The sequence below is a fragment of the Caloenas nicobarica genome, chromosome Z, assembly GCF_036013445.1.
Source record: "Caloenas nicobarica isolate bCalNic1 chromosome Z, bCalNic1.hap1, whole genome shotgun sequence".
Taxonomy (NCBI): Eukaryota; Metazoa; Chordata; class Aves; order Columbiformes; family Columbidae; genus Caloenas; species Caloenas nicobarica.
Genome location: NC_088284.1, coordinates 85,589,458 through 85,616,500, shown reverse-complemented (window position 1 = coordinate 85,616,500; position 27,043 = coordinate 85,589,458). Strand labels below are relative to the sequence as shown.

Below are 27,043 nucleotides of genomic sequence, written 5' to 3'. Positions count from 1 at the left end.
ATTTCTGCTGATCTGCTGCCGAATTGCACCCCCCAGCGGACGTTCACCGGCCGCACGGCTCCCGGGGGGCTGCTGCCGTTTTGCCATCCGGGAGCGCGGAAATTTCACGAGTACGTAGGCGAAGTCCTTCGAAATACTCAAACAAAAGACAAATGCAAAAGAACATTACTGAGGAAAACTACTGGCAGCTTGGAAATTCTGCGTTAGGTGTCCCTGGGCTGCTGTAAGCCCAGCACTCCTTGCCTTCACGCAGTGTTTCCAAGCGAATGTCGCCGTGCAGCTGCTTCGCGTGGCTGCGCACCGAACAGACGGGTCTCGCTGCCGCCCCGCACTCCGGCGGCGGCCACGGGCGCTCACAAACGCCGTCACGGACACGGGTGGCCGCCCCCTCGCAGCCGCGCCGTGGTTGCCGCCGCTCCTCCCGCAGGCCCTGGCGGCAGCGGCCCGGCAGCCGCGGGAGGGGGCAGGGACGCGCTGGAGGTGCCTGGCGGGGCGGGGCACTGCCCGGCCGTCTCCCTCTAGGACCCCGCTGAGGCGTCGCCCGCGCATGCTCAGAAGTGACACCGCCACCCCCCCCCCTCCCCCGCCCCCGGCCCGCTCACTCCGGCGCACGGAGCGAGACTGCGCGCGGCGCCGGGACCCGGAAGCGGCGGAAGCGGTTGCGGGCGCGGGGTGCAGCGGCCTTTATCGGCCGAGCGGGCCCGGGGAGCGCCCGGCGCCGCGCAGGTGCGTGAGGCCGCCCCGCCGGGGCTGCGGGCGGGGGTGGGCCTGGCGGAGGGGCGCGGCCATTTTATGTCCCGCTCGACGGGACCGGGGAGGCCGGTCCGGGGCGTGCTCTTTGCCTCCGATCTTGATGCCGCAGGGCCCCGCTCGCCGGACCTGCTGGTGCTGCGGGGACAAAGGCCCCGTGCGCGGCCCAGGCCGAGGGGGCGGGGAGCCCGGCCGCGCGTCTGACATTTGGCGGTGACAGGCGCGGGGCCGGGGCCGCGGCGGTGCCCGGGCAGCCCTGGCGGGCGGCGGGCGGGTCTCCGGGCCGGCCTGAGGGGCCGGGCGGCCGGCGGGAAAAGCGGGACGGTCGGTTCGCGTGTTGGGGTTAAACGGAAGCGAGTGCGCTTTGGTGTGATAATAACAACAACAAGAGTGCACGCCCGTCCCGGAGGATTGCACAGGCTGTGTGCGGCGCGGAGACCAGCAAAACCAGCCCCGGCCGCCTCTTCAGCTCTAATAGTAGGCGGTGTCGGTTCACCTGCTCCGAGTAGTGTTATGCCATGGTCAGGAATGGGAAGTGATGAGATTTTACTGATTTAATAAATGCTCGAGGTATGTAGGGTAGATGAAGAGTGAAGCACAGAAAGCATTAATTTAAAAAAAAAAGTTATGGTTAAGTGCTGTGAGTAACATTAATCATAATTCTTTTGCAGATTATGAAATCACTGTTGTATTTTCTCAAGGTCTGGAGCAGAACCCAGTCTTCAAGAGAATTTTTTGCCAATCACCTATGAAGCTCCTGATTTTAGAGTTGTACTTCTGCAATGAAGAAAAGGAGACGGCTCGCTGCAAATGTAAACGAAAAAGTTCATCTCGGCCATGAGAAAGATACTTCAGAACAGATTCTTGTAGTAGAGTCTGCACAAGACATTATCTCAAAGTCTGCAGAAATAGCTCCTGCAGATCAGCTCGAATCTTCCCAAGAACTTTCATTGTCATCAGAACAAAGAAAGCTCCTAAGCTCATTGCAATATAACAAAAATCTACTTAAATACTTAAATGCTGATAGACAGAAGCATCCATCATTCTGTGATTTACTTATAATTGTAGAAGGAAAAGAATTCAGTGCTCACAAAGTTGTAGTGGCTGTTGGGAGTAGTTATTTTCATGCCTGTTTGAGCAAAAATCCAAGCACGAACGTCGTCACGTTAGATCATGTAACTCATTCTGTCTTTCAGCATTTGCTTGAGTTTCTCTACACCTCCGAGTTTTTTGTGTATAAAAATGAAATTCCGTTAGTGCTGGAAGCAGCAAAATTTTTAGATATCATAGATGCAGTGAAGTTACTAAATAATGAAAGTGTTTCTAATGTACAGACTGATGTGGTAACTGATGCACCTACACCAGTAGAAACACTCAGTGAACTGACAGGTAAACTATTAAATAGTCATCAGTGCACTTTTTGTGGTCGAAGCTTCTGTTACAAGAAGTCCTTAGAAAATCATCTGGCTAAAGCCCACAGATCCCTTTCACTGGAAAAAAAACATGGGTTAAAGATGGTTGAGAAGGCGGACTTTACCACTAGACGTTCTATGAGAAACCGTAAATGTCCAGCTAAATTTGACAACAGTGACAATGAAAGTGCTGATGCCTCTGACAGCAATCTGGAAAAAGCCAGTTCTGACAAGGAAACATCTGAAAGAAGCGAATTTGAAGACAGTGAAAGTGAATGCAATGCTGATGAAGAGGGACAGGAAGAGGAAATGTCAGGTGAAGATTCAGAATCTGAAGAACAAAGCGAAAAAGAACAGAATGATACTGAAGAGAGTTCTGAGGCGGTTGATTCAGTGGGAAATATTCCTGAAGGCTTAGCTCCAGTCATCATTCAAAGCAGTAGTAAAAAACTACTGCAGTGTCCCAAGTGTGACAAAAAATTCGATCGCATAGGTAAGAGCTGGTCAGGTTGATCTCTTTCCTTTTTACCATATGATGGTGCTATTTGCATGGGAAATAAACTGAGCTTTTTCTCTGTCCTAGGGAGTGAAGCCCAGAATTTCTGGATTGTCTCACTGATCCAATATGCTGCTAATTTTTCTGAATGTATTATGTCTGTGGTGCTAAACAGTTTCAATAAATGAACTGAGTGCATTATTTGAAAAATCTGCAAATGCTAAATTTATTTTTCTTTCACTGCTCTGGATTCTGGCTGTTAGCATGGTATGTAAAAGCATTGAAAAAGGAGGAAAATATGGCAAGATATTTAATGATAAATTCAACCAAGTCTGAAACTTGTATCTTCTGCCAAATTAAGTAACAGCTGTCGTTATTTCTGAAGTAAAACAGCACCATTGTCAAACAGGCTAAAATTCTTCTACAAGATGTGTAAATGCTTAGGACCTAGTCACTCTAACTTCTAGCATGATTTTTCTAGTTTGTAGTTAACACTAAATAATTCCGTCAGCTTAATCTGTTCTATTAGGATTGATTGTTTTATGGTCAGTCTAGATGTATGGTTACTCGGGATATCAGAAGAGTTAAAATTCCAGCTTTTCTGCTTTCCTTTCTTGTGTTAAAAGTAAATTGCTACTGTACTTCAGAATTTTGGTGTTCTTTCAGCTGGAATTAATGCTGAATTACGGTTACATAAGGTATTGACTTCCTTTCAATCATGGGAGTTGAGAAAGAAAGAGTTCCTCATAGTGTTAGGCATTTTTTTGTGTTCTTATAATAGATGGGTCTTTCATAATTTTGAGATTTGAGGAGATGATGAAAACGGGGTGGGGCTCATGTGTATCTTAATTCCTACTCGCACACAGTGTGCTTATCTTGCTGAGGTGAAACAAAATTTCCAAGGTCACGAATTATATTATAGAGGCTATTTAACATTAAAAGTGTGAGATTTAACTGTACTTATAATGCCATATCTTAAAGCCACACAGGAAATTTTATGAACGTGAGAGCTTTGTTATTAATATTGAAAGGCTACTGTGCAGAAGTAAGTGGCTTGTATTTAGGGTTGTAATGGTACATTTTGGTTTTGTACACATTGGAAGTCCTTTTATCTTTGCACTTTCATGACTTAGAATTCTAGTTTTGTGCTCAAAAATACATGAGAAATAGCATTAAAACAAGTGATACATAAAGTATTTCTTCAGAAGCTTGTATTTCTGTAGACAATTGGTTTGTATATTGAATTTAGGAGCTATAGTACTTTTTTTTTTTTTCCCACTTTATCTCCCTCCTGGAAGTATGATGTGTATTCTACAGAGAAAAAAAATCTAGTACAAAGCAGAGAGCCTGCAGTTAGCTTTAGGTGGGTAGATCCTCAGAAGAAAACGGGCAAACAGAACAGGGAATACAAGTGTTATGAAAGAAGTGGGAGACTAGTATCTTCATTTATGGTAATAACTTGGGTCCCAAATATAGATCATTTGCAAGGGTCTGTATCATTCGTTCAGTGTTTTGTTATTTGCAAGTAGTTTAAAAATACCAATTTGTTACGAGGCTGTTCCCTGTTCTGAAAAAGTACATCACAAACAGTGTAATGAAAGAGTAGTAGTATAACTTTGAATACTTAAAACCAGAATGTGCTATAGGGTTGAATGACAGGGACTCGCAACCCTCGCACCGAATTAACAGTAATACAGAGCCTCTTTATTTTTACTCTCTATCTTAAAAATAGATTAGGTGGAAGTGTGTGGAGGAACCTTGGGTAAAAAGCATATGTGTCACTGTACAGTTTTCAGTGGTGTAAACCAGTAAGAATCTTTAGATGTGTGAGGAAGGTACTTAGACCTTGACTGCATCTGAGAGATATTACAGAACAAACCCCAAATGTGTCTATTGTAGTTGATACCTGTTACAATTTAGGCTAATAGGTTTTTTTGTTGTTCTATAGGCAAATATGAGAGCCATACACGTGTACACACGGGTGAGAAGCCTTTTGAGTGTGATATATGTCATCAGCGCTATTCAACAAAGTCCAACCTGACAGTGCACAGAAAGAAACACTCTAGCGATACTGACTTTCATAAGAAGGAACACAAATGTCCCTACTGCAATAAGCTGCATGCAAGCAGAAAGACTTTAGCAAAGCACGTGAAGAGGCAAGTATGAGCAAATTTGTCTTGCATTTCTGAAGAACTGGGTTTTTTTCAGTTCAAAGGTGAAGGTAAATCTATGTATGCACATGGCATGTTCTGCTTTATTTCTATAACTGTTTTTTCAAAGGACATGGGGTCTAGCAGTATTGACTAACCTGCCATAAGGAGAACATAGAGACTGACTAAATTAGCAATAGCAGTTCTGTGGGAATTCTACCATAGGTTTTTACTGTAAATTTTAGAAAGCTAGCAGCCAGTCAGAAAGAACAGTCTTAATAATTACCTGTGTTGCTTTTAGTCTGGAGGAAGAATAAAATATCTTTAGTTTTAGATGTTGATGCTGTACTGTTAATGATAATATTTAGGTGAATAATTTGTTTATGACAGGTCTAATGATGAGGTAGTATTATTTACATACCACTTTTTTTCTCTTTCATTGCAAATATCCATAAAGCATTATAATTGAAACTGTCCTCTGTCTTACCAATTGTCATGTGTGATTCTATAGGAGTCTATGGTCAATGCTGCCTTCCAGTTACTCGTGCCTTTAGAATTGTTTAATTATCAGTATTCTGTTCTGCTGCTTTGTTGATCAACTTTCGTGACACAGAAAGTTTACAAATAGATATTTAGTATTTGGATGATCGTCATCTTAGAAAGTTATAACTACTTTCAGCTTCTGTCTTCTCCTAGGTTTCATCCAGAGAGCGTACAAGAGTTTCTTTCTATCAAGAAGACAAAGAGTGAAGGTTGGAAATGCGATGTAAGTAATACTTCAGTACTTTTCGGTTTTTTTCGTATAGATACTATGCTGGTTTGTGACTTGAGTACTTAAGTGAAAATATGGTATGTGTTTTTTGTGATAGTAAGCTTTGTAAATGATGGTACAAATTTCCTCTTTATGCCCTGATTGGAAGACTGAACTTTGTTCTGTATATACAGCTTGTGACCAAGTTGATAGTACCAAGTGGAATTCTAAAATAGCTGAAGGTACTATTTTTTCATGTGATCAGCTATTATTGTGGTTAAAAATCCATCACTTTGTAGGTCATTAGACTTGAGTGTTATGAATACTTTTAAACCAGAGTATTTACTCTGCCATCAATTATACACATCAAACACTGACTGTAAATTAGACTTTTTTTGGAAGGCTCTCTCAATAGTGGAGGAAAATATATGTTAATGTGAAATGCTTTCTCATTTAGCTGCATATGCACATCAACAGACTTGTAAATTTGTACTAAATTTATCTCTAGGTGTAAAATCGTAGAATCCTTTCCTTGGTTTTGCCCAGGAGACGTATATGTGTGAAACTGCATCTACTGTATAGAGGAATTTGTAGAACTTTTATTCTCTGTCTGACTGCTGCCAAATAATATTTTAAGGTTTCACATGTGGTTGGTTGGTTTGTTTGTTTTTAAGGGAATTAGTTGACCTTTTTTTTTTTTCCCCAGGACAGCTGTTTTGTTTATGCAAACTGCTATATGATCCTGAATTTTTGGAATATTAAGTGCTGTAATATAATTACTAATCTCGCCTTATTTATGAACTTTCACTTATAAACATATAGTAGAAGGTTGGGAGATATCAGCTGTAGGAATTTGTAGTGATCATCTGCTGATGATGGTACCATGGTTGGAGATATTACATGGTTGACCAAAGGAAATTCTCTTCCAGATGAAGTTATGTTGTGTGAACTACTACCGATTCTGTTTGTTACTAGATAAGAAACGCTTTAATAGTGAGAATCAATCATGCAACATTGTTGATGTTCATTTCCCCAAAAGTAATCTTACTAGATGAATCATTTGATGAATTTGGTTGTCATGGAGGCACCTCAAAATGACTCCAAGCAAATGATGAGCTTAAACCAACTTTAATTTGGAACTGAAACCAATGCAAAGCAGGGCATGGGTAATCCAAAATCAATCAGCACTCCAACAACATTTGATAAACTGCAGGTTCAATATACCAGTTGGAGATATTATTACTACAGAGCAACACAGGAATGATGATCCAAAGTGTGCACACACTCACTCAGAAGACATCTCTCTCACTGAAGGGTACCCAGAAGAAATAATTCTTTGCCTGGGGTGAGGACAAGGGCTCGCTCAGGGGTATATCCAGGAGAAATAATCGCTCACCAAGGAGGAAATGAGGGCCAGTGGTCTTGTCATTTTCTCTTTAATACACGCTATTGGAGAGTTTCCCAGAGGAAATAAAGCAACAGGTGTGACTCTAGTTCTACAGTAGCTTATACTATTATACAACAGCTTTTACTACAGTCCAACTCGGCTGTTCCAGCATCCAAAACCAAACCAAAGCTATTTGCTTTTTTCCCATTCGATTATTTTCTGCCGAGTTACTGTATTGAAACAGCCTAGGAAAAGAGTCTGGTGAGGGCTGGAGTCAGTGGACAGAAGAGGGGGTGGAACATGTAACTGTATGCAGGAGTTGCCAGTAGTTTGATTTAGGCAGCTGTGGATCGGCATCCTAATTTATACAGTGCAATCCTCTAGGGTTTATGTAGAACACAGATTTTTTGATGTTGACTGCAAGGCTTTACAAGTTGGGATAGAGTATGCTTTTGGTTAATACCTGTTTGAGCTTACATTGCTGCAAAGAGCAGATGAACTAATCTGTTAGAGTTTATGAATAGGAAAAAATCTGGTTCTAACTGATGTATCTTTGACAAAGTGTATTGTCATTTTAGATCTGTAAGAAATCTTTCACTCGAAGACCTCATTTAGAAGAGCATATGATCCTTCACTCTCAGGATAAACCCTTTAAGTGTACCTACTGTGAAGAGCACTTTAAATCCCGATTTGCGAGACTGAAACATCAAGAAAAGTTCCATCTTGGTATAAAAACCTCCTTCTGACATGTAAACAATAGATTTAAAGTAGAACCCTCCTCTACCATTGTATATCCTGATCAGTCTTGTTTCCACCCCATCTCCTATTCCAGTTCTCTCTTTTCCGGTTTTGTGGGGTCTTGTGGGTTTGGTTCTGGTTTGGTTTGGTTTTGTTGGTTGGTTTTCTACTTTTCTGTTCAGCTGTCTTTTTGAGGCATTACATTGTACCTAAGTAAATGCAAGTTTTTGGAGAGGAAGAAGAATTAAGGTTAGTTTTGTCTTAAAACTTTTTTGCATTAAATTGGTTCTCAACTATGGAGTCAGATTCTTCCTGAAGTTTTCCAGAGACCTTTTTCTTTCCTCCTGAAGTATTCCAAGGACTTTTTTATTACTGCTAATTATTTCTGTCATTTAGGAACTAGATTAATTATAGTGGTGGGAATTTGGTTGGGCTGAATTACTTTTGACTATTAATTCTAATTTTTTGCTTTACAATCATGAAACAGGCCAAAATACCAGGTATTATAAATAACTTATCCAAGCAGAAAGTACACGAAGTCTAATGTATGCTGACTGGAGTAAACATTAATCATTTGTTAGACAAAACTTGTGCTTTGTAAATTGATCAGAGTTTTCACAAATAACCGGTCTGTGCATCTCGTCTGGTTTAACTGACAGTTAATACTGTGTGTGTCTGTCTCCTTGTAGGACCATTTCCTTGTGATATTTGTGGCCGCCAATTTAATGATACAGGAAATCTGAAACGCCATATAGAATGTACTCATGGTGGAAAGAGAAAATGGACATGTTTCATCTGTGGAAAATCTGTGAGGGAGCGGTAAGGAGTTGCATGGCTACTTTAACTTCAGCAGAACAGAAGAATACTTTGGGTGCTTTGCTTGATTCTGAGTATGCTTTAGCTTTGAGATTTTAACATAAATGAGACCATTTCAGAGGGCTGGTATATTCAAAGGTAGTGTCAGAGCCACAGGTATGTGATCTGATCACCTCTAAAATTAAGGATGACAACTGTAGGTAATAAGTTATGAGATGGAACTATATTAAGAAAGATTTACCTCTAATTCACTTCACTTAAGGTTCCTGTGTTGTACAAGAACATCTTGCATTTCTTTGAGAAAGAGTTTTCTGCCTTAGGTGTTTTGGTAACGACACTGATGAGGATAGGAACACTGGTGAAAATTACTAAGAAGAAATTGTACTTCTACAAACACGGTTTCATGGAAGATATAATAATACTGTATGACCTTTGCTGCTGCTTCTCTAAATGGAGAAAAAAAATGGTAATTTAGAGCTTTGAAAAGTGGAAGCTCTAAAAGTTGGCTTATAAATTTCAGTATACAGAAAAAGAGCATAGAAAAGCTGTAGAAATAGGATTCTCCTCTCCTGCCCCCCTATTTCTATTCTACACATATGAGGGGAAAAAATGTGAATTTTCAATGGCTTCAGTGCAGGTGTCTTGCACTGCTCTATAAAGGACATCTTTTGAGTTTTCCAGATGGTGATTTATGTTTAGGTTCTGAAACAAGGAGCCTTTTTTTAAAATTTTTTTTATTTTGATGGAAAAACAGCTTCATACCAATAACTACGACTGTTGTGGTTGAGACGGACAAACGACATAGACTAAGTTCTTCCAGGATGAAAGTAGTAGATGCCATTTATTGCCACAAGTGCATTTTTATACAGTTCTACCAATTCATGTGTCTCTTCACTATTGGTTACAAGTTACAGCAGTAACATCTCATTGGCTAATTTTTCTGTCATCAATGTTACTCTTCTATTCCCTTCTCTCTCACGGGTACACCTTAATATCTCCGGGTACTCCTTTACTCCCATCTTTCTCACGGGTAGGCCTTAATATCTTCAAGGCTGATCTCTGTTCCCACGCTCTCCGTCAGAGAATCCACGGACCCACCATAGTCCTCCACAATTCCCCCTTTTTGTTTTTATGCTAAAAAAATTGCCTCCATTGTCCGCTGCAGGGCCCTTTGCAGCAGAGAAATCTTGCATGGCAACATTAGTAACACAATCACAGCAATCATCAAAACAATCAGTCCCATTTTCACTACTGATAACAACCACGCTGAAAGCCTCCAACCACTAAGCAATTTATTGCATATACCGTCAAAATCTTCACACCCATGTCCTTGAGCTAATAAGAAAAAGTCTATTGCGGCTCTACTCTGCAGTGCAGCATGTCTTACAGAATCTACATCTAACAAAAGCCCACTTAAAGCCTTAGAAGTTCTGTTAGTTTGCTTAGCTAGCCAACATACTAATTTTTCTAAAGTATTTAAAGCTTGAGCTGTGCCAACACCAGGTACAAGAGATCCTAAAACCCTTAATCCCGATCCCCAAAGATCTACGTTATCATCACACTTTGACTTATATCTATGCAAAAAACGTTTTTCCTGTGTTGCTCTTCTGTGGTCTACTATCATGGATGCATTGGGTGTTAAGAGAGTTAATCATCCCAAACTACACAGTCATTCAACAGCATTAGAAGGAATTCCTGTCGAGGCTCTGTCTCCGCAGATCAAGAATACACCATACAGGAGTTTTCGAGGTTGCTGTCCCACATTATCAACGGCACTCCTTGGATTCTTCTGCGAAGCATTACACCATCGAGTTTCATTTCTATAGTCACCAAGGGTAGCATTAACATTTTGCAGTTTTATCCATTAATGCTCTTGTATATTGTTCTGACACTGTTCACAAACCAGCTGGATACAAGCGTCCATGGGCATAGATCCCAGAAATTCCAGTTCCTGTGGTTCAATATCTGCTACCAGGAGGCAATTAATCCCAAGTGCCATGTTGGTATTATTACAGTTTGTTGCAATGCCTCTGCACTGACCACTATTTTGAAACAATCGTGTGATGCTGCTGTAGTCATCAAGGGAGATGCCAACCGAGCATGTGTGGAACGGGTTTTCTGGAGATGCCATAGCTAGGCATATAGAGTCCTGGCCGGTCGTATTGGCTAAAGTAATCCACATGTTAGTCTTTGTCTGTGCAGGCATCCAAAACACAGCAGCTGCAGCAATCATCGTCAGGAAGATAACACAGGTTTCACATTTCGCGCCAGCAACCATTGCGGCCCTTTATTTGTAAAGACACAAGCATAGCCTCTCCCCCAGGTTATCAATTGATGTGGCCCTTCCCATTGACCATTAACTAGTGATTTGACCATAACTAATGTAGGTTCTTTCTGATTTAGCATGTTTTCGGGTCATACTTGTAAAGTGTTTCATCACAGGGGGAATTTGGGCTGCACCACTTAGATATAAGTGATTCATCACATACAATGCTTTTGACAATCAGTTTTGTGGTGTTTCCCCTACTTCTCCCTGTTTTTGTTTTAAAAAAAAAATTTCAGAATCAGATGCGTACGTTGGACCTTGACTACATACTCAGAATCACAAACCAAATTTAGAGGTTCCTCTTTAAAAAGCTTTAAGTAATGTAGAGCTGTGCCAAGTTCTACTAATTGGGTTGAACCTTCAATAATTTTTACAGAATGATGCCAATTGTTATCTTCATGCCAGACCACTACAGCTTTATGAGAGTTCCCTGAACTATCAACAAAAAACTATGCAAGCATATGAGATCAGACCAAATACAAGTATGGTCTGTGACCTGGTGTAAAAGACTTGCAGGTTCTGCAGCAATTTACATGCCAAAAGCTATACCGTTAAGAAAATCAGCTAGTGCAATTTACAAGGACATAGGTTGCAAATAAAAAAAATCAAAATTAGATTTCACAAATGGTACGTATATGACAAAAGGATCATGGCCTATTAAGACGTAAATTCATTCCCTGCATTTCTTGATCAGAGTAACAATCAGTATATCAGTTCGTTAGCATTCTCGTCATACTGTCCCACAGTAGCCACAGATTGTTTCTATGTTGTAGCTATAAATAGACAAAACTGCAAGTCCAATCAAATGCAGTTAGCCTGTAAGGTTGTCATAAAGTTATTCATCAAAGTCTCTAGCTCCATTTTGGCTGTCATATTTATTGGATATTGTTTTCCCTTACCGGATTGAAGTCCTGTTTCAGTTCTATCAATGTGGTGTTGGCTTTACTGAAACATTGGCTGCCAATACGGATGGATATACAGCATTCGAAATTTTCCTTGGAGATTTCTCACTTGAAGCAAGCAGATCTGCACCATCCAAGCAGCTTCTTGTAGGACATGCAACTAAACAGAATTCTCAGAAAACGTTATTTGAGCTTACAATTTACTTAACAAATCTTGACCTAAGAGAGGTATAGGACTTTCTGGCAAATACGAGAATTCAGTTGTTAAAACTTTTTTCCAAATTTGGCATCCATTGGTTTCAAAAAATGGCTGGCCTGCCTTCCTTCCTGCCTGCCTTCCTGCCTGCCTTCCTGCCTGCCTGCCTGCCTTCCTGCCTGCCTTCCTGCCTGCCTGCCTGCCTTCCTGCCTGCCTGCCTGCCTTCCTGCCTGCCTTCCTGCCTGCCTTCCTTCCTGCCTGCCTTCCTGCCTTCCTGCCTTTCTTCCTGCCTTCCTGCCTTTCTTCCTGCCTTCCTGCCTTCCTGCCTGCCTTCCTGCCTTCCTGCCTGCCTTCCTGCCTTTCTTCCTGCCTTTCTTCCTGCCTTCCTGCCTTTCTTCCTGCCTGCCTTCCTTCCTGCCTTCCTTCCTTCCTGCCTTCCTTCCTTCCTGCCTTCCTTCCTGCCTTCCTTCCTTCCTTCCTGCCTTCCTGCCTTCCTGCCTGCCTTCCTGCCTTCCTGCCTTCCTTCCTGCCTTCCTTCCTGCCTTCCTTCCTGCCTGCCTTGCTGCCTGCCTTCCTGCCTGCCTTGCTGCCTGCCTGCCTTCCTGCCTGCCTTCCTGCCTGCCTGCCTTCCTGCCTTCCTGCCTGCCTTCCTGCCTTCCTTCCTGCCTTCCTGCCTTCCTTCCTGCCTTCCTTCCTTCCTGCCTGCCTTCCTTCCTTCCTTCCTGCCTTCCTTCCTTCCTTCCGTCCTTCCTTCCTTCCTTCCTTCCATCCTTCCGTCCTTCCTTCCTTCCTTCCTTCCTCTAAAACTAGTACGGCGAATTTACTAAGAAGTCTCTTACAACTATGGATCTACTGGTGATGCCTTTAAATTTCACCCTCAGACTCCTTCATGCAGTATTACAGTTCTCTAGCAGTAACATTGCTTGGGGGGGGGCGGGCGGGGGGGAATAAAGCCTCCCTCTCACCCCCATCTGAGATGGTGAGATCTCTAGCCCAGCATGAAAATAAATCAGTCCAAACTACACACCCAAATTAGTACCAGTCTGACCCAGAGAAGCACTCAGCACTCTGATCCCCCAAAAAGCTGGCCAGCGTGAAAAGACTGACTTCAGCAAGGAGGCAAAACGATCAGCTCTTTCCCCAAATGTGCCAGAACCTAAGAAACAAGACAGAAGCAAAAAGAAACAGCACTGACAACCCCTGATTCAGAGCCGAGAAGCAACGCAGTGCCACAAGGATGGATGACAACACTCCAGAAAAAAAAAGATGGAGGGGGAATAAAGCCCCCCTTTCTCCGCTTAGCAGTGGGCAACCAAGTTGTTCCTTTTTTTTTTTTTTTTTTCTGCAGTTTAGATACAGCCAAGGCCACACAGATGGTGCAATCGCTGGTGCTAAGGAGGAGTTGCTGGACTGCTGGGTTACAATGAGCTGAGTTTATCTTGCAGCTTGACACAGGCCTGAAATTTATGTTCAAGCTGGACGGCACAGGCCTGGGATATTTTGTCTTTTTTGTTTTCTCATTTCATTCCAAACATAATACACTTTATATGCAATTCCAATTAGCTCAGCAATAGCTACCTTCCTTAGCTCCATTTACCTTTTACACTTTACAGATGTCAAAAACCAGCATATTAAACATCAATCCATTATTCCATTTTCCTAGATCCAAATCAGTTCATATTCTAGCAGCTTTTAAATACAACCTCATACAATACCAAGTTCACATCCATCATAGCATTTAGGTTTGGTGGTGGGTTTTTTTTGTTTGTTTGGTGTTTTTTTGGTTTTGGTTTTTTTTGTGTGTGTGTGCGTGTGCGTGTTTGTTTGTTTTTTTTCAAAGCGAATCAGAGTTTAACAGTTTAAATTCTTTTCTGGTCTCAAAATTATTAGATAACAATAAGAGCAAATTAACTTACAGTACTGTACTTCATCCAATTTTTTCTAAAATTCTGTAGAACAACATTAATTGCAATACAGCATTAAAATCCAGAAGTCCACATTCAAGCCACATTCAAATACAATATAGTGTCAAGTTTTCTTTTATCAGAATATTTCCCCAAAAGTTACTCTAATGTGTAAGGATGCATCCTAAGGGGCAGCAAAGTGATATTTTAGTAGTGGAACTGGTTCCCATTTTGTAATTATCTCCCCTAACAAAATTCTTTTGGTACCAATATATATATATGCGCAAACTAAAATGCTGAGCTCAGATATGAAAACCAAATACCAAGTTCAAATATGCAGATGGATCACAATTACACTTATTCAAGACAATATCTTGATTTTTGCATTGCACCTTTGGACAGCTTACCGCTCAGCCAGGTAGAGGTGCCACTGGGTCTCTCTGACAAAACAGGTCAGCGCGCGCTGGAGCCCAATCGGCACCTGCCCCCCCGCTGCCTTAGCAAGCTGGACTGGGCAAGGCTTTTATTAGTGTCTCATCTGGCGTGCTACAACTGTTATCCCCAAAACAGGATTCTTTACCTGGTGTGCATACAGAAGAGCCAAATTCAGTACACCAAGATGAGAGACAGCCTATCACAGAGTTGCACAAGTCTGAATGCTGGAATAAAGCTAGCATGCTAGAAAGAAAAGTAACAGCTCTTACAGACAAGATTTTATCATCACATTCGCACAGTAAAGAACTAAATTACTCATGATCTTCTGTATTATCACAAAATGCACATTTTGAGTCCATGGATTTTCATTATTTAACAGTCCGCGAACTCACCCTACCACACAACAGACAAAGACCTACTAAAACTGCAACATGCTTAAACAGATACCCACAAAGAAAACAGGCTAACAAGGAAGACATCTATGATTGCTGTGTTATACTTAAAGATACTTAAAGGTTCTATTCTCCGGCCAGTTTTCCCAATCATTTAACTTATACAGCAGCCACCACTGATGTCAATATTTCACAAGATCCTCTTTCCTCATATTTCCAAGTGCTTTCCTATGTTCTAAAACACCTCCCAATACCGACTTCTTAGGAACACAACTGAAAACAGTCATTTCCGACCCCATCTCATAAGTAAAAAACCATGAGAAGAGGGAGGGAGGGCAGGAAGCACAGGGCTGCTTGCAGCGCGAGTGGGAAAAGTGGGGAGAAGGTTTTACGGCGCACTTACATAATCAATACCACAAAAACCCAACAACCAGTAAAACAGTTAACTCACATTCCTGACAAGCTGCTTGATTTTTAGAGAGGCAATACACAGAAGCATGTAATATGTACTGTAAAATTCGCAGATAGCACGTTGATAGCAAACATTAGCATTCTCTATTGCTAATTTCAACACTGGTGCTTCCTTAGCTTCTAAGTTTTCAACCTGCTTATTGATGGCCTCTTGAAGATGGTCAATAAACTGTATGTAATTCTCATTGAGACTGTGTTTAATAGTCGTGAAGAATTTGGCTGCTTTGTCGGTTTCAGGCACCTTTATCATAGCTTGATATGCATGGTCTGCTGGCTGCCTCAGGATTTCAAAAACTAATCGCGCCTGTAATTGTGGTGTGCCAATTAGTGTCTCTTCCAAGAGTTGGAGGATACCTGCCCCTTTCAACAAATCCCCATTGTTCCGTCCTAAATGATCTATAGCTGTTACATTGCATAGGTCTAATTTTGCTTGAGTCTTTCATGGTTTTTATCTGATCTCGGAGCAACATGTACACATATTCCTTTTCTTTTTAACTTTTCAAGAAAATGCTGCAGACCCTCATCCGAGTGATCAGATAACGCAGACTTGAACGGTGCTGGAGAATCGTTAGGGATTTGGAACAGTGCACTCTTTTTTTTTTTTCCTCCAAATCTAGCCCAGGGAAGCCACCCCCCTCCGCTATCTCTGGCTGTTCCCGTTGCTCTTTTAATCCTCTCAAAGTCTTTAGCAACAAGTGCCATGTCATTAACAGTTCAGTTGTTTGTTTGGATCTTTGGGTAGTGCTTTGCCCTATAGTAACGTCCTTCGTAAAGTCAGTTCCAGAAGGCTAATACCCTGCTTCTTCAGAAGCAATTTCCATGTAGATAATATAATACCCTCTTCTTTAGATAAGTTCACCCCTGTGTTCCCGGTAGCTCACCTACTCTTGGTATGGTGTCTTTTCAAGGATCTGGATCTTTGGCAGCTCCCCCCTGCTGTATCAGCTGTACCAGGCTCCGTCTCCCCAGCTCGTCATCGGCTGTCACAGCTTCACTGCTGTCTCTTCTTCATGCGAGATCCTTCTTCATGCAGGATCACGTCAGGGTCACCATATGTCGTGGTTGAGATGGACAAACGACATAGACCAAGTTCTTCCAGGATGAAAGTAGTAGATGCCATTTATTGCCACAAGCGCATTTTTATACAGTTTTACCAATTCATGTGTCTCTTCACTATTGGTTACAAGTTACAGCAGTAACATCTCATTGGCTAATTTTTCTGTCATCAATGTTACTCTTCTACTCCCTTCTCTCTCACGGGTACATCCCTTCTCTCTCACGGGTACACCTTAATATCTCCGGATACTCCTTTACTCCCATCTTTCTCACGGGTAGGCCTTAATATCTTCAAGGCTGATCTCTGTTCCCACGCTCTCCGTCAGAGAATCCACGGACCCACCATAGTCCTCCACATACGACTGAGATTCAAGTTATGTTCTCTTTGGGGAATATGAAAAGATCTGAGCTTGTGTACTGCAGTATGTTTTCTTGATTTCCCCGCCCCCCCCGCCACCCCGAGTGAGTGGCAAAAACACCTGGAAGTCTTTTAAGAGGAAGATTTATCCTTAATGGGTTTTGGTGGTGGTGTGTATTTTCTAGTAGTTTGGTCAATAGCTTATGCATGTGTTAAAAGAAAATATACTAATGCAATAACGAAATAGTAAACAAACAAGCTATAAAGCACAAATAATTATATAAAGCTCACTTTGAAATGCAAGAAGAACTTCTGTTTAAAAAAAGTCAATATGTTTAAATACATCAAGTTTCTTTTGTTATGTAAGGCAGTTGAATAGGTAAATGTTCTTGGTCATTAGAAAAGGTAATTTTTTTGTGTAAAGCATAGAAGTATCTTTGATAATAAGCACTTTAATAATCACTGGAAGGAGATCAAAGAACTTTCTCTTTTGTTTAGTTCACACACTTACCAGCTGTGTATACAGTAAACTTTGTTGTCTGATTCCTTTGCTCGAGAGGAATTTTCACCTGCATGCACTTTTCCTTTTTACATTGGAAATGCAATTAAAAAAGTAGACTTATATATGTGTGTGTTTATAAATATATATGTATTTAAATAAGCCCTGTGCTTAGTTAGGTTAAATGAACATCCATGATCTAGATCTCTTTCAAGTCTGACTTTAAAGCTCTGGCTTTATACATATAATAACAAGGAAATTATTACACAGAAAATAGTGTTGAAAATTATGTTTTCTTTAATGTATGTCGTCCAAATGTATGTTGGGATGATGTTTTGTTTCTTTGCTTGTATTGTTTCTAGGCACAGTAGTTAGTAGATAAGTTGCTATACTGCCCTTGAATGTATGTATATATGTGTGTATCTGAATAAATTGATGCAGTTATTTGGATATATTGTGATGCATCAAAGTTAAAGAAATTGATAGTCTGTTTCACTTTAACATGGCAGTGCTATTGCTTAAAATTAAATTTTACTGCCTTTATTTTAAACAGAACAACCTTGAAAGAACATCTGAGAATTCACAGTGGAGAGAAGCCTCATCTTTGCAGTATTTGTGGGCAGAGTTTTCGTCATGGAAGCTCTTACAGGTACAGATTTTTATTAAGTAAGCTTCTAAATTGTCTCACTGATTTGGTGATGTATATGCATTCATGTCATCAGTGTAATTCTACATAATGGATGTGGTTTGATTTATTCCAACTCAAAGAGTATTAGCAAATGCTTTAAACGTGATTAAATAATGAAAATATGTTAATAATCTGTGAGAAGTCATTTCCTTTTTAATACAAGACATTGATGGTTTAAACACAGACAAAATCCCATACAAATCTTGTATCCAAGTTGACTTTCTTGCACATGTAAAACTGTTGCGTCTTTGTTATTCAAAGCAAAACAAGCAGAAGACTAAAATATCCTGCTAAATTAACATCAGATATGAGAGTTTAGCTCTGTTCTCTCTTGTTTTCAAAGAGCGGTTTAAGCATACCTCAACTGAAAGTTATTTCCTGATATTTGTGTGAAGCACTAAAACTGTATTTTCTGGTATTTTGCACTGAATTAGCAGTAAAGATGATGTTAACAAAATTGCATTTTATGATTATATTTATGACTATAAATATGCAGACTTCATCTAAGAGTCCACCATGATGACAAGAGATATGAATGCGAAGAATGTGGGAAAACATTTATTCGGCATGACCATCTGACAAAACACAAAAAAATACACTCAGGTAGGCATTTTCTCTGAAAATTGGCTTTTAATTTGCTATTCCGAAATACGATCAAATAAAAAATTAATTATGGATTTTTTTTTCAGGCAATGCAATGTTTTAGGCCTGGTAAAAGTTCCTCTCGCTGTTTTTAAGGTCTAATAAAATAGGGTTAATCTTACGCATTCTCAAGGTTTAAAAGCCAAGTGTTTCCTCCATATTAACATAGAAAGCCAAGGGACAGTCAAAAACATGTAACAGTGTCTTGCTTTAAAAATAATAATAAAAAAAGCAAAAGTGAAAAAGGAGGATTTTTTTTAATGAGTTCAGATTTCTTTTTTTTAATAGCAATTGTGTGAAATATTATTACCACAACATAGAAGAAGCTGTCACAATCTCTGTCAAAGTTTGTACACTGATCACTTTAATGTAAGAACATCAAAGAGATGTTTCTGAAGTCTCTGTTACGGGAAAGAGAGAAGGAAGATGGTGGGAGTCAATGAGAAGAGCAAAATGGGGGTGACCAGGAGGAAGGAAAAAATAATCCTTTCTGTTGCACTGAGAGCAGAAAGGTAATAAAAATCTAGTAAGAGCAAAGATTCACTAGGGACTTTTTCAGAACAGGCTCCAAAGGGCCTGCCTTCTAGGAGGCAAAATGCTTTCTAGGCAGCATGAGAATATGAAAGTGATCAGAGTCTAAACTTCCTGAGCCTTTATTTGAAGGACAGCTTCCTGTTTGGTGTTTGAAATCATAATGTCTGCTATAAAATAAAGAAATCTTTGAAAACTCAAGTACAACAACAAAAAAATCCTCTTTTCTACTCTATTTGCTTTTCCCCCCTCTAGAAAGTTACATTCTTTGACTGTCCACACTCCTCCTACTTACATGAGAAGAAATATTCTACCACTTTGTGGAAGATCTCAAGATGACTAAAAAGAATCAAGATACTTTTAAACAGCACCATAAAAGAAAAAGGTAACTATGTAAATCAGGATAATGAAAAATATGAATACTGTGATGTAATTTTAAGTTCTAAAAATTAGTAGCTGAAAATAATTGGTATGTTTAAATAAGCTTCTCTTTTAAAGCCCCTGAATTACTGAAGATACCACGTTTCAGGTCATAATGAAGAGAGTAGATTCCTGGTCATTCACTTGTACCTCTCATGACTCATGAACATTAATTTCTTTGTAGAAAGGACAAATAGTCAGTAATAGTCATATATAACAAGTAGTAAAAATCCTTACTCTGGTAGAACCAACCTACTTCCTGAGTTTTGTTTGTTGGTAACAGAATGTTTCTCTGAGTAACGTATGGAAGACTTTGATTGGCTGGACTCTGAACATGGATCTACTGTATGTTTTACAATTACAGCTCTTAGACGTTTAACAAGTTCCAGAATATTTAACTGAAATTTATTGAATTTTGCTCTTGTAGGTGAAAAAGCACATCAGTGTGAGGAATGTGGAAAATGTTTTGGCCGTAGAGATCACCTTACTGTTCATTATAAAAGCGTTCATCTAGGAGAAAAAGTCTGGCAGAAGTAAGTGTGGGATTTTTATAACTGCCTAAATAACTTTTGTACTGTAACTGATTTTGCTGGGACTTGCATGTTTGTGCAGAATTGTAGAAGTCTGTGTGTTTGTCATGCCCATTCCCTTAGTCTTCATAGAAGTATCACTATTATGGTTTGAAGTGGATGTGAGAAAATTGCTTTCACAATTTAAGCAAGATGTTTTCTTTGTAGCATAATTAAGTAAATAAAAACATAAAAAGGGATAAAATTTTCATCTGTCAATTAGCTGTCTTGATGTTGTTCTAAATGGATGGTTTGTTGTAATATTGTCATTGCAGACTAGTTAGACTAAATTATTATACATCATTTAAGTGCTGTAACGACTATCCCACAGTTAGGTATTGTAGAAGCTGACAGCAGATTAGTGGCTCTGAAAGTAGGTAAAAACTTTTAAACCCAAGTTATGTCTATAAATAGAAAGTGCAATAGGGTTTTTAAATTCTTGAGCTCCAAAAATAAGCCTTTCAGAGATCTTAAAATTAACTGAGACCTAGTTGTTTTTCAAATGATATGTTTTAGCTGCTTCTACTCATTAGCACTGTGTAGAAGCCACTACAGATGTGTCTGTGTCGAAAGTATAGTGCATTGTCTGCTAACTCTCTCTGGTTTTTCTTGGTAGCCAGTAGCCTATCCCGTTCCTAGTATTTCATTTATGGCGTAATTCTGCCAAAGTGAAAGCCTGTTTTGGACGTTGGGCAGAAACTGTTACTTAAGGTTATTTTTGGAGTCAGAAAAGAAGTTTTAGTGGGTTTCGCTCTTTGAATAAATACTAAGTGCCAATCCCAGCAGAGAATACGACTGAATATAGAAAAGAATCTAATTGACCTTATTGGTATGCAGATGCAAGGAAATATGAACATAAGTGAGAAAATTTCAAAACTTTGATATTCAGTTATTTTGTAGTTAAAGATTTCAGAAGGGACTGTGCACATAGCTTTATTGTTAGTTGGTTTAAAGAAAAAGGTATCTAACATGAAATGTCTTTTCTTCTTTAAAGATATAAAGCAACATTTCATCAGTGCGAAGTCTGTAAGAAAGTTTTTAAAGGGAAAACAAGTTTGGAAATGCATTTTAGGACGCATTCAGGTAAAAATAAAATAAAACCCAATAAAACCACAAAACATGTAGGAATGTATTTTTATGCATCAACATTGATGGAATTATTTTATTCACTATGGTTGTTGAGCGTTCAGGGCAAGAGAGCAGGAAGCAGCAAGATGACTTCTTTTTTTTCATATGTTGGTTGTTCCTGAATGCTGCCTTCTGAATGGATCAGTTGAAATACTAATAGTCCTCAACACAGGGCTGTGGTATGCTCTCTACACCTCTTCCTTTTGTTTACTGGTGTATGTTCTTGCCAAATTTACCCAGACCTTCTAATCATTTTTGTGGTCCAGAGAATATTATGCTTCAACTGGTAATCTAAACAAGGACTTGAAATCCCTTTGGAAAGATATATGTCCTTATATGTCTGACTTTGTTTTTCCTGCCTTATATTTAGGGAAATCATTGTCCTTCAGAAGTGTATAGAAGTACAAATTGAGCTCATTTAATACCAGTATCGTAACAGTTTAAAGACTGTCCTTTTTTATTTGGTTTATATTGTGATTGCCTTTGTGTGTACCTGACAGAAATCCCAAATATTGAGAGAATTGTATGTAAGGAGAAAGGTAGGCTAATATAACTTACAAACTTCTAATAGCTCCCTTGATTCTGAAGTCGATGCTAAACATATGCTGTTTCTTTTCAGTAGAATTGTTTTATACTAGGTCTCTGTTTTGTAATCCATGTATGTATTTGCATATTTATTTGTGACATGGTGTTACTCAGAGCACCTAATTCTCACTTCTCTGTCTTTACAGGTGAGAAACCCTACAAATGTCAAATCTGTAATCAGTCTTTTAGAATTAAGAAGACATTAACAAAACACATGGTTATTCATTCAGATGCTCGACCTTTTAATTGCCAACACTGCAATGCAACATTTAAACGAAAAGACAAGCTGAAATATCATATTGATCATGTTCATGGATCAAAGACTGCAGAAGAGGCACTGACATCTTCAGAAGAAAAGCTAGTCTCCTTACCAGTTCAGTACACCTCTGATGACAAAGTTTACCAAACAGAGGCTAAACACTATGTGGAACAGCCCAAAGCATATCAATCAGAAGCCAAAACTCTGCTACAGAATGTATCTACAGAAGTATGTGTGCCTGTGACTCTGGTACCTGTTCAGATGTCTGATCCACAAGCTGATCTGGTGCAGCACACTGCTCAGTCCCATGGCATTCTTCCTCCGCAGCCTGAGCAGACAGATTATCAACGAGCAACAGACCTATCATTTCTAGAGAAATATACTCTCACTCCACAACCTGCAAATATTGTTCATCCTGTAAGGCCTGAGCAAATGTTGGATCCTAGAGACCAGTCATATCTTGGAACTCTACTGGGGCTAGATACAGCTCCTACTGTACAGAATATTTCAGACAATGAACATTCGTGATCAGACCATAACATTCCACCTAATTTACTAAGCCATTAGCCAACAGAAGGCTGATATGGCAATTAAGATTTATATTTTATTTGGACTCATGAGTCTTCTGCATAGCTTTGGAAAAACAGGTTTGTTTCCATAATATTTGAACATTTAGGCACATTTTGATGCATACTGAAAGAGTGTTTCTTGTGGTTTTGAGAGTTTTTAAAAATCTTATAGATGGTCTTTTAAAAATTACGTTCCGATATCTTTTAAGGATAGTGGCTGAGAAATGTAATTATATATCTAGCTATTTAAAAAATTGTTTGCCCTTCTGCATCTCACTTTGAGTTAATGTTTTAAGTGTAATAGAAAGCATTCTGAAAGAATACAGACTGTATCCAATTTATAAAAAGGTGTAAGGGCAGGCAGGGATATAAATCACAAACTTTGAATTATGTTTCACATAAAAATGAAAATATAATTTTATTTGAACCCTCAGGCATTTTTGGAGGGTTTTAAAGTCTGCTGGACTCTGGAGCCTAACCAGTGGACACAGGAACTAGATTATTCTGAAAAGTCATTCAGATATTTTATGAAGACACTAAGCAGGGGGTTTGGTGATCCCTCTGAGTATAATCAGGCTGCCTAAATCTGGCCTCTTAATTCTTCCTTGATCTCTAACATTGAATTATGTGGGAAGATCTAGACAATGGTATTGTGTGATTGTCTACAGTTAGTCCTATACAATTTTAATATGCATTTTTTGTTGCTTTTTCAATCTTGTTTGTCTTCTAAAATGTGCCCTGCACTCTAAATTTGAAAAAAATGGGAATATTTGCAAGATCATTTTTATCTATAAACAATCAGAAAGGATTGGCATGATTTACCCTTGTTAGAGCATAACAGGGTCCTGCATTAGCATGCCTGTTTTCAGGTTATCTGTGATAGAGACGAAATTTAAAGGCTAGTATTTCCAGAACAGTACTCAACTTCTATTTAAAAAAATAAATAATCAGGAATTATAAATTTTTCGTGAGTTGCTAATGAAATTCTTGTGTTTCTCATTTTCTTGTACTGTGTTTATAAAACAAAGTCAAATTCCTGAGAGTATTTTATGTCTTTAATTATTTTTAGCTTTTTCTTTACTAGCCATAAGGGTTTTTTCCAGAAGAACCATTTTTAACTACAAGTCTACTGTAATTCACCATGAAATCTAGCATAATTTAACCACATCAAGCTATCTATGTTAAGCCTACTTTAAAAATAATTATTCTGTGTTTGTTTGGTGAATATTATGCCAAAGAAAGTATCTGAAGTAATTTTATAATCTTCATTATTTCTCGCAAGAATTACGTATTAAGGCAAAATTTTCTGCAGTTTTCCCTCTTCTTAAATTATTATGTTAATGAAACTTTAAAATGGGAAATTGGATGTATGTGTATGGTTGTAACTGTTGAACTTAGCCAGTGACCTGAGCACAAGTGATCTGTGGTGAAAAGCTTGTTTATCGTCCCAGTTCTATAAACTTTTAAGTGGCATGGATCATTTTAAATCCTATTTAAATACTTAGGTTCTTTTAATCCCCGTCTACTTCAGTGGTGAGCAGTTGGCAGGAGGAGGTCCAGAGCTGCCTGAATGTTCATATTTTGAAGCTTGTACCCTAATGGATTCTTAACCTAAACACACCAAAGATTTCTGTAGCTGTTAAATAGTGGCAGAGTTAGAGAATTTTAAGTGTTATTGATATTTAAATAGGACTTAGCCAAAGAAGCACAATAGAAGTCCTAAACTTTAAAAGTTCAGTTTCTAAAACAGGACTACATATATTTAACTGTTCTATGTTTGTATCTCTAAAGTAAAATTTAGAGCTGTGCTCTGGGAATGTTCAGACTGACGTGCTGTAAATACATCTGGTAAGAAGCTGATTACTAATGAACACACAGCAATAACAAGGCCATTGAATGCCACCTGCTGAAAGGACACTATCAAGTACTACCCTTCCTGCTTTCTCACTCCACCTTCATCTCCTTTCAAAATTGTTTCTGTCACCTTTACACTCCATGGCTAGAAAACTGACAGTTTATGTGTAGTTTTCAAGTCTCCATGTGTGTATCATATGAGTATTACCTCATATGGACATGAAACCTGATTTCCAGCATTTGTAATTGTACCGTTAAAAATAACCTGACATGAATGGTGTAAGTGCCGTTCTCAGACTAAAAAGCCTAACGCTCTGTTATTTCTTGTCTTTGCTGTCCTATGGTAGAAAAAAGTATTTAGGATTTTGACAAAACAGTGGCTTAAAAATAGTTGGTAACTATTTTTTTCTTTTAAATCCAGTCTGTTCAGAAGGCACTCTAGGAAAATACTAAAATGGAATTTGGAGCATATTTACTTGATAATGTCCTTTTAAAATTCTTTTCATGATTGTGCCTTTTATATATATTCTGAATAATGGCTTTTTCTCTAGTTCATTTGGTTATTCAGAAAACATGAAGGTAAATATCTTCCAAAGGGCTTCAAGTTTTTGGGTGCCCAACAAGGAACAGGTTATAAAAGGACTTGTTTTGCAGAAAAATGAGCACTATCTTTGCTGTTTGGGTGACCAGAATTGCTAGTCATTCCTAGAAAAATGACCTACTAGTTCTTTGGCGTTCTTTTATTTGCAGATAACCCTGCTAGTTAGTGTTTTTACCTGCTGGTCAGGCTGGATCATTGCCAGTTGACAGTGAAAGAAAATAGGAAAGCTTATGTGCTAGATACATAGTTTTTATTTTTTTAATATCATAACCTATAATTCTTATGGCTTTACATCTATTTAAAATTCATATATGAGCAAAGTAAATTTTCATGGACTGATACTTCATCTGGTAGGTGGAAGCAGCTGCTCTCTGCTTGCTGGAGGACAGTTCCTCTGAAGAGGGCTGGAGTTGAGGGGCGGAGAGCAGCACCTCACAGGGTGCAGGGGTTGAAACTCCATTTTAACATGTGCAGGTCCTGTTGACCTGGAGGGCGCTTTTACAGTAAAGGCTGTTGTTTTATCTGGCAGTCATTGACTCAGCTGACTGTTGCCAAAGAAGAAGCAGGTCTCCTAAAAATATCGCTGAAGGATGATTAGTGGCACATTGCAGAAAGTTGGTCTTTTCCACATGCTGACCTTTGAGGAGAAGAGTGGAGTCTGTGTTGCTACTCTAAACTGCAACGTGGTTCTGAGAACTTACTGTACTCATTCTGTTTAAACATTGAATTATGTATTTTTTTTTTCTGAACAAATTTCTGGTTGTTGACTGAGTTGCTGCCTTTAATTCTTTAAGTGGATTTTATGTTGAGTTTATTTATTTATATTGGAATTTCTTCTTTGAGCACTGACACTTTTCCTACAGAAGTATGACTCTCATGGGTTCTTTTTATGAGGAACATCAGTAATTGTAATGGTGACGATATGTCTTCTTTAAGGCTGTGGTTTCCTTAAAATTATAGTGCTACTTTAGTCTGGATTATAATTCAGATCGTTATTTTTAAGGACGGGTCATGCCAGACCAAAATGACAAAAGATGTATTTGGTATCATCAAAGAGCTAAGCTTTTTTCCCTAGTAACGAATGGGAAAGAACATCCAGAACTCTGAAGAATGCTTCAGCTGAATCACCTCGTAACTTGCTTGATCGAATATGAAATGTGTTATGGAGTGCTAAGGAATAAATGACCCTCAAGTTTTTAAATTTAAAATAGTTTCTTTATAGAAGTTGATGAATGTCAAATTATGGATGAATTCTGAGAAGGCTGTTGTAGACGAGTAGAGGGGTTTTTTTCCCCTGAAAACGATAACAAATATGTGAAATTTTTCTGTATTGAACACATATGCGTGACTGATCCAGGTTGCATGTTCTCCATACAACTGAAGCTTGAGGGCATTAGATCACATTTATCTGCAGGTCCATGTGACTGATGTCACATGCAATCTTTTTCTACAAGATCATCTCTAAGTAATTTGGTTGATTCATGGGGAATGACAGACAATTTATGCAGGGCAGTTGCTTTGCTTAAACCCATAAGGATCTTTTTCATGGTTCATAAGAAATGGTTTGGTTTAGAAGGATTTGATGGATTAAAGGTAACAATGGCAAAATTTTTAAATCCTCCATAACCATTTTGATCATGTTTAAATGTTCATCCTTTTATATGAAAGAATAAGGTGAAATAAACTCAATATTTTGTCACTGGTTTATCAGATAACGTGTTTTGAATGTGATCTGTATAGGTTGGTATTTTAGATGGAAGTCTTTAAGTAAAGTTGTCTTTTATGGGGGAATTCTTTGCTGTAAGGAAAAGTTAGGAAGCATACTGTAAATGTAGAAGTACTCAGTCCTATGTGTAATTTTGTTTGTTATGGAAAAGTAAAGTTTGTTTGTATTAACATTGCTCGCTTCACAGGATTTCTTGCAGGGGTGCTTGCGCTAAGATTTGCATTCTGCCCCTCTCTTAAACAGCGTGGAAACCCAGTATTCTGTATGTCTTTCAGTTTTAAAGCTCACGAAAGATAAACAGAGGAGGCAATTTTTTTCATCACATTTGTGTGCGTCTCATTCTACTTTTTATTTTAAAATATTTTGTAAATTAAATTTATTTAGAAAAATACTCGGCTTTACTTGATTTTTTTTTTTTTTAATTTTAACAT

General features: G+C 39.0%; 1 protein-coding gene across 2 annotated transcripts; it reads left to right on the top strand.

The window, feature by feature from the left end:
- The first annotated feature begins 636 nt into the window (after positions 1–636).
- ZBTB41 (zinc finger and BTB domain containing 41) lies at positions 637–26,948 on the top strand. 2 transcript variants are annotated; one of them, XM_065656068.1, is made up of 11 exons: positions 637–726; positions 1,422–2,655; positions 4,607–4,814; positions 5,505–5,574; positions 7,525–7,672; positions 8,374–8,503; positions 17,594–17,689; positions 18,225–18,331; positions 19,749–19,854; positions 20,885–20,973; positions 21,750–26,948. In XM_065656068.1, the coding sequence occupies exons 2-11, from the start codon at positions 1,533–1,535 to the stop codon at positions 22,388–22,390; spliced, it is 2,718 nt and encodes a 905-aa protein (XP_065512140.1). In that variant the 5' UTR covers positions 637–726; positions 1,422–1,532; the 3' UTR covers positions 22,391–26,948. The 2 variants fall into 2 exon arrangements, with proteins under 2 accessions (XP_065512140.1, XP_065512141.1); XM_065656069.1 differs by having other exon boundaries at positions 647–726; positions 1,452–2,655.
- Positions 26,949–27,043: the final 95 nt, after the last annotated feature.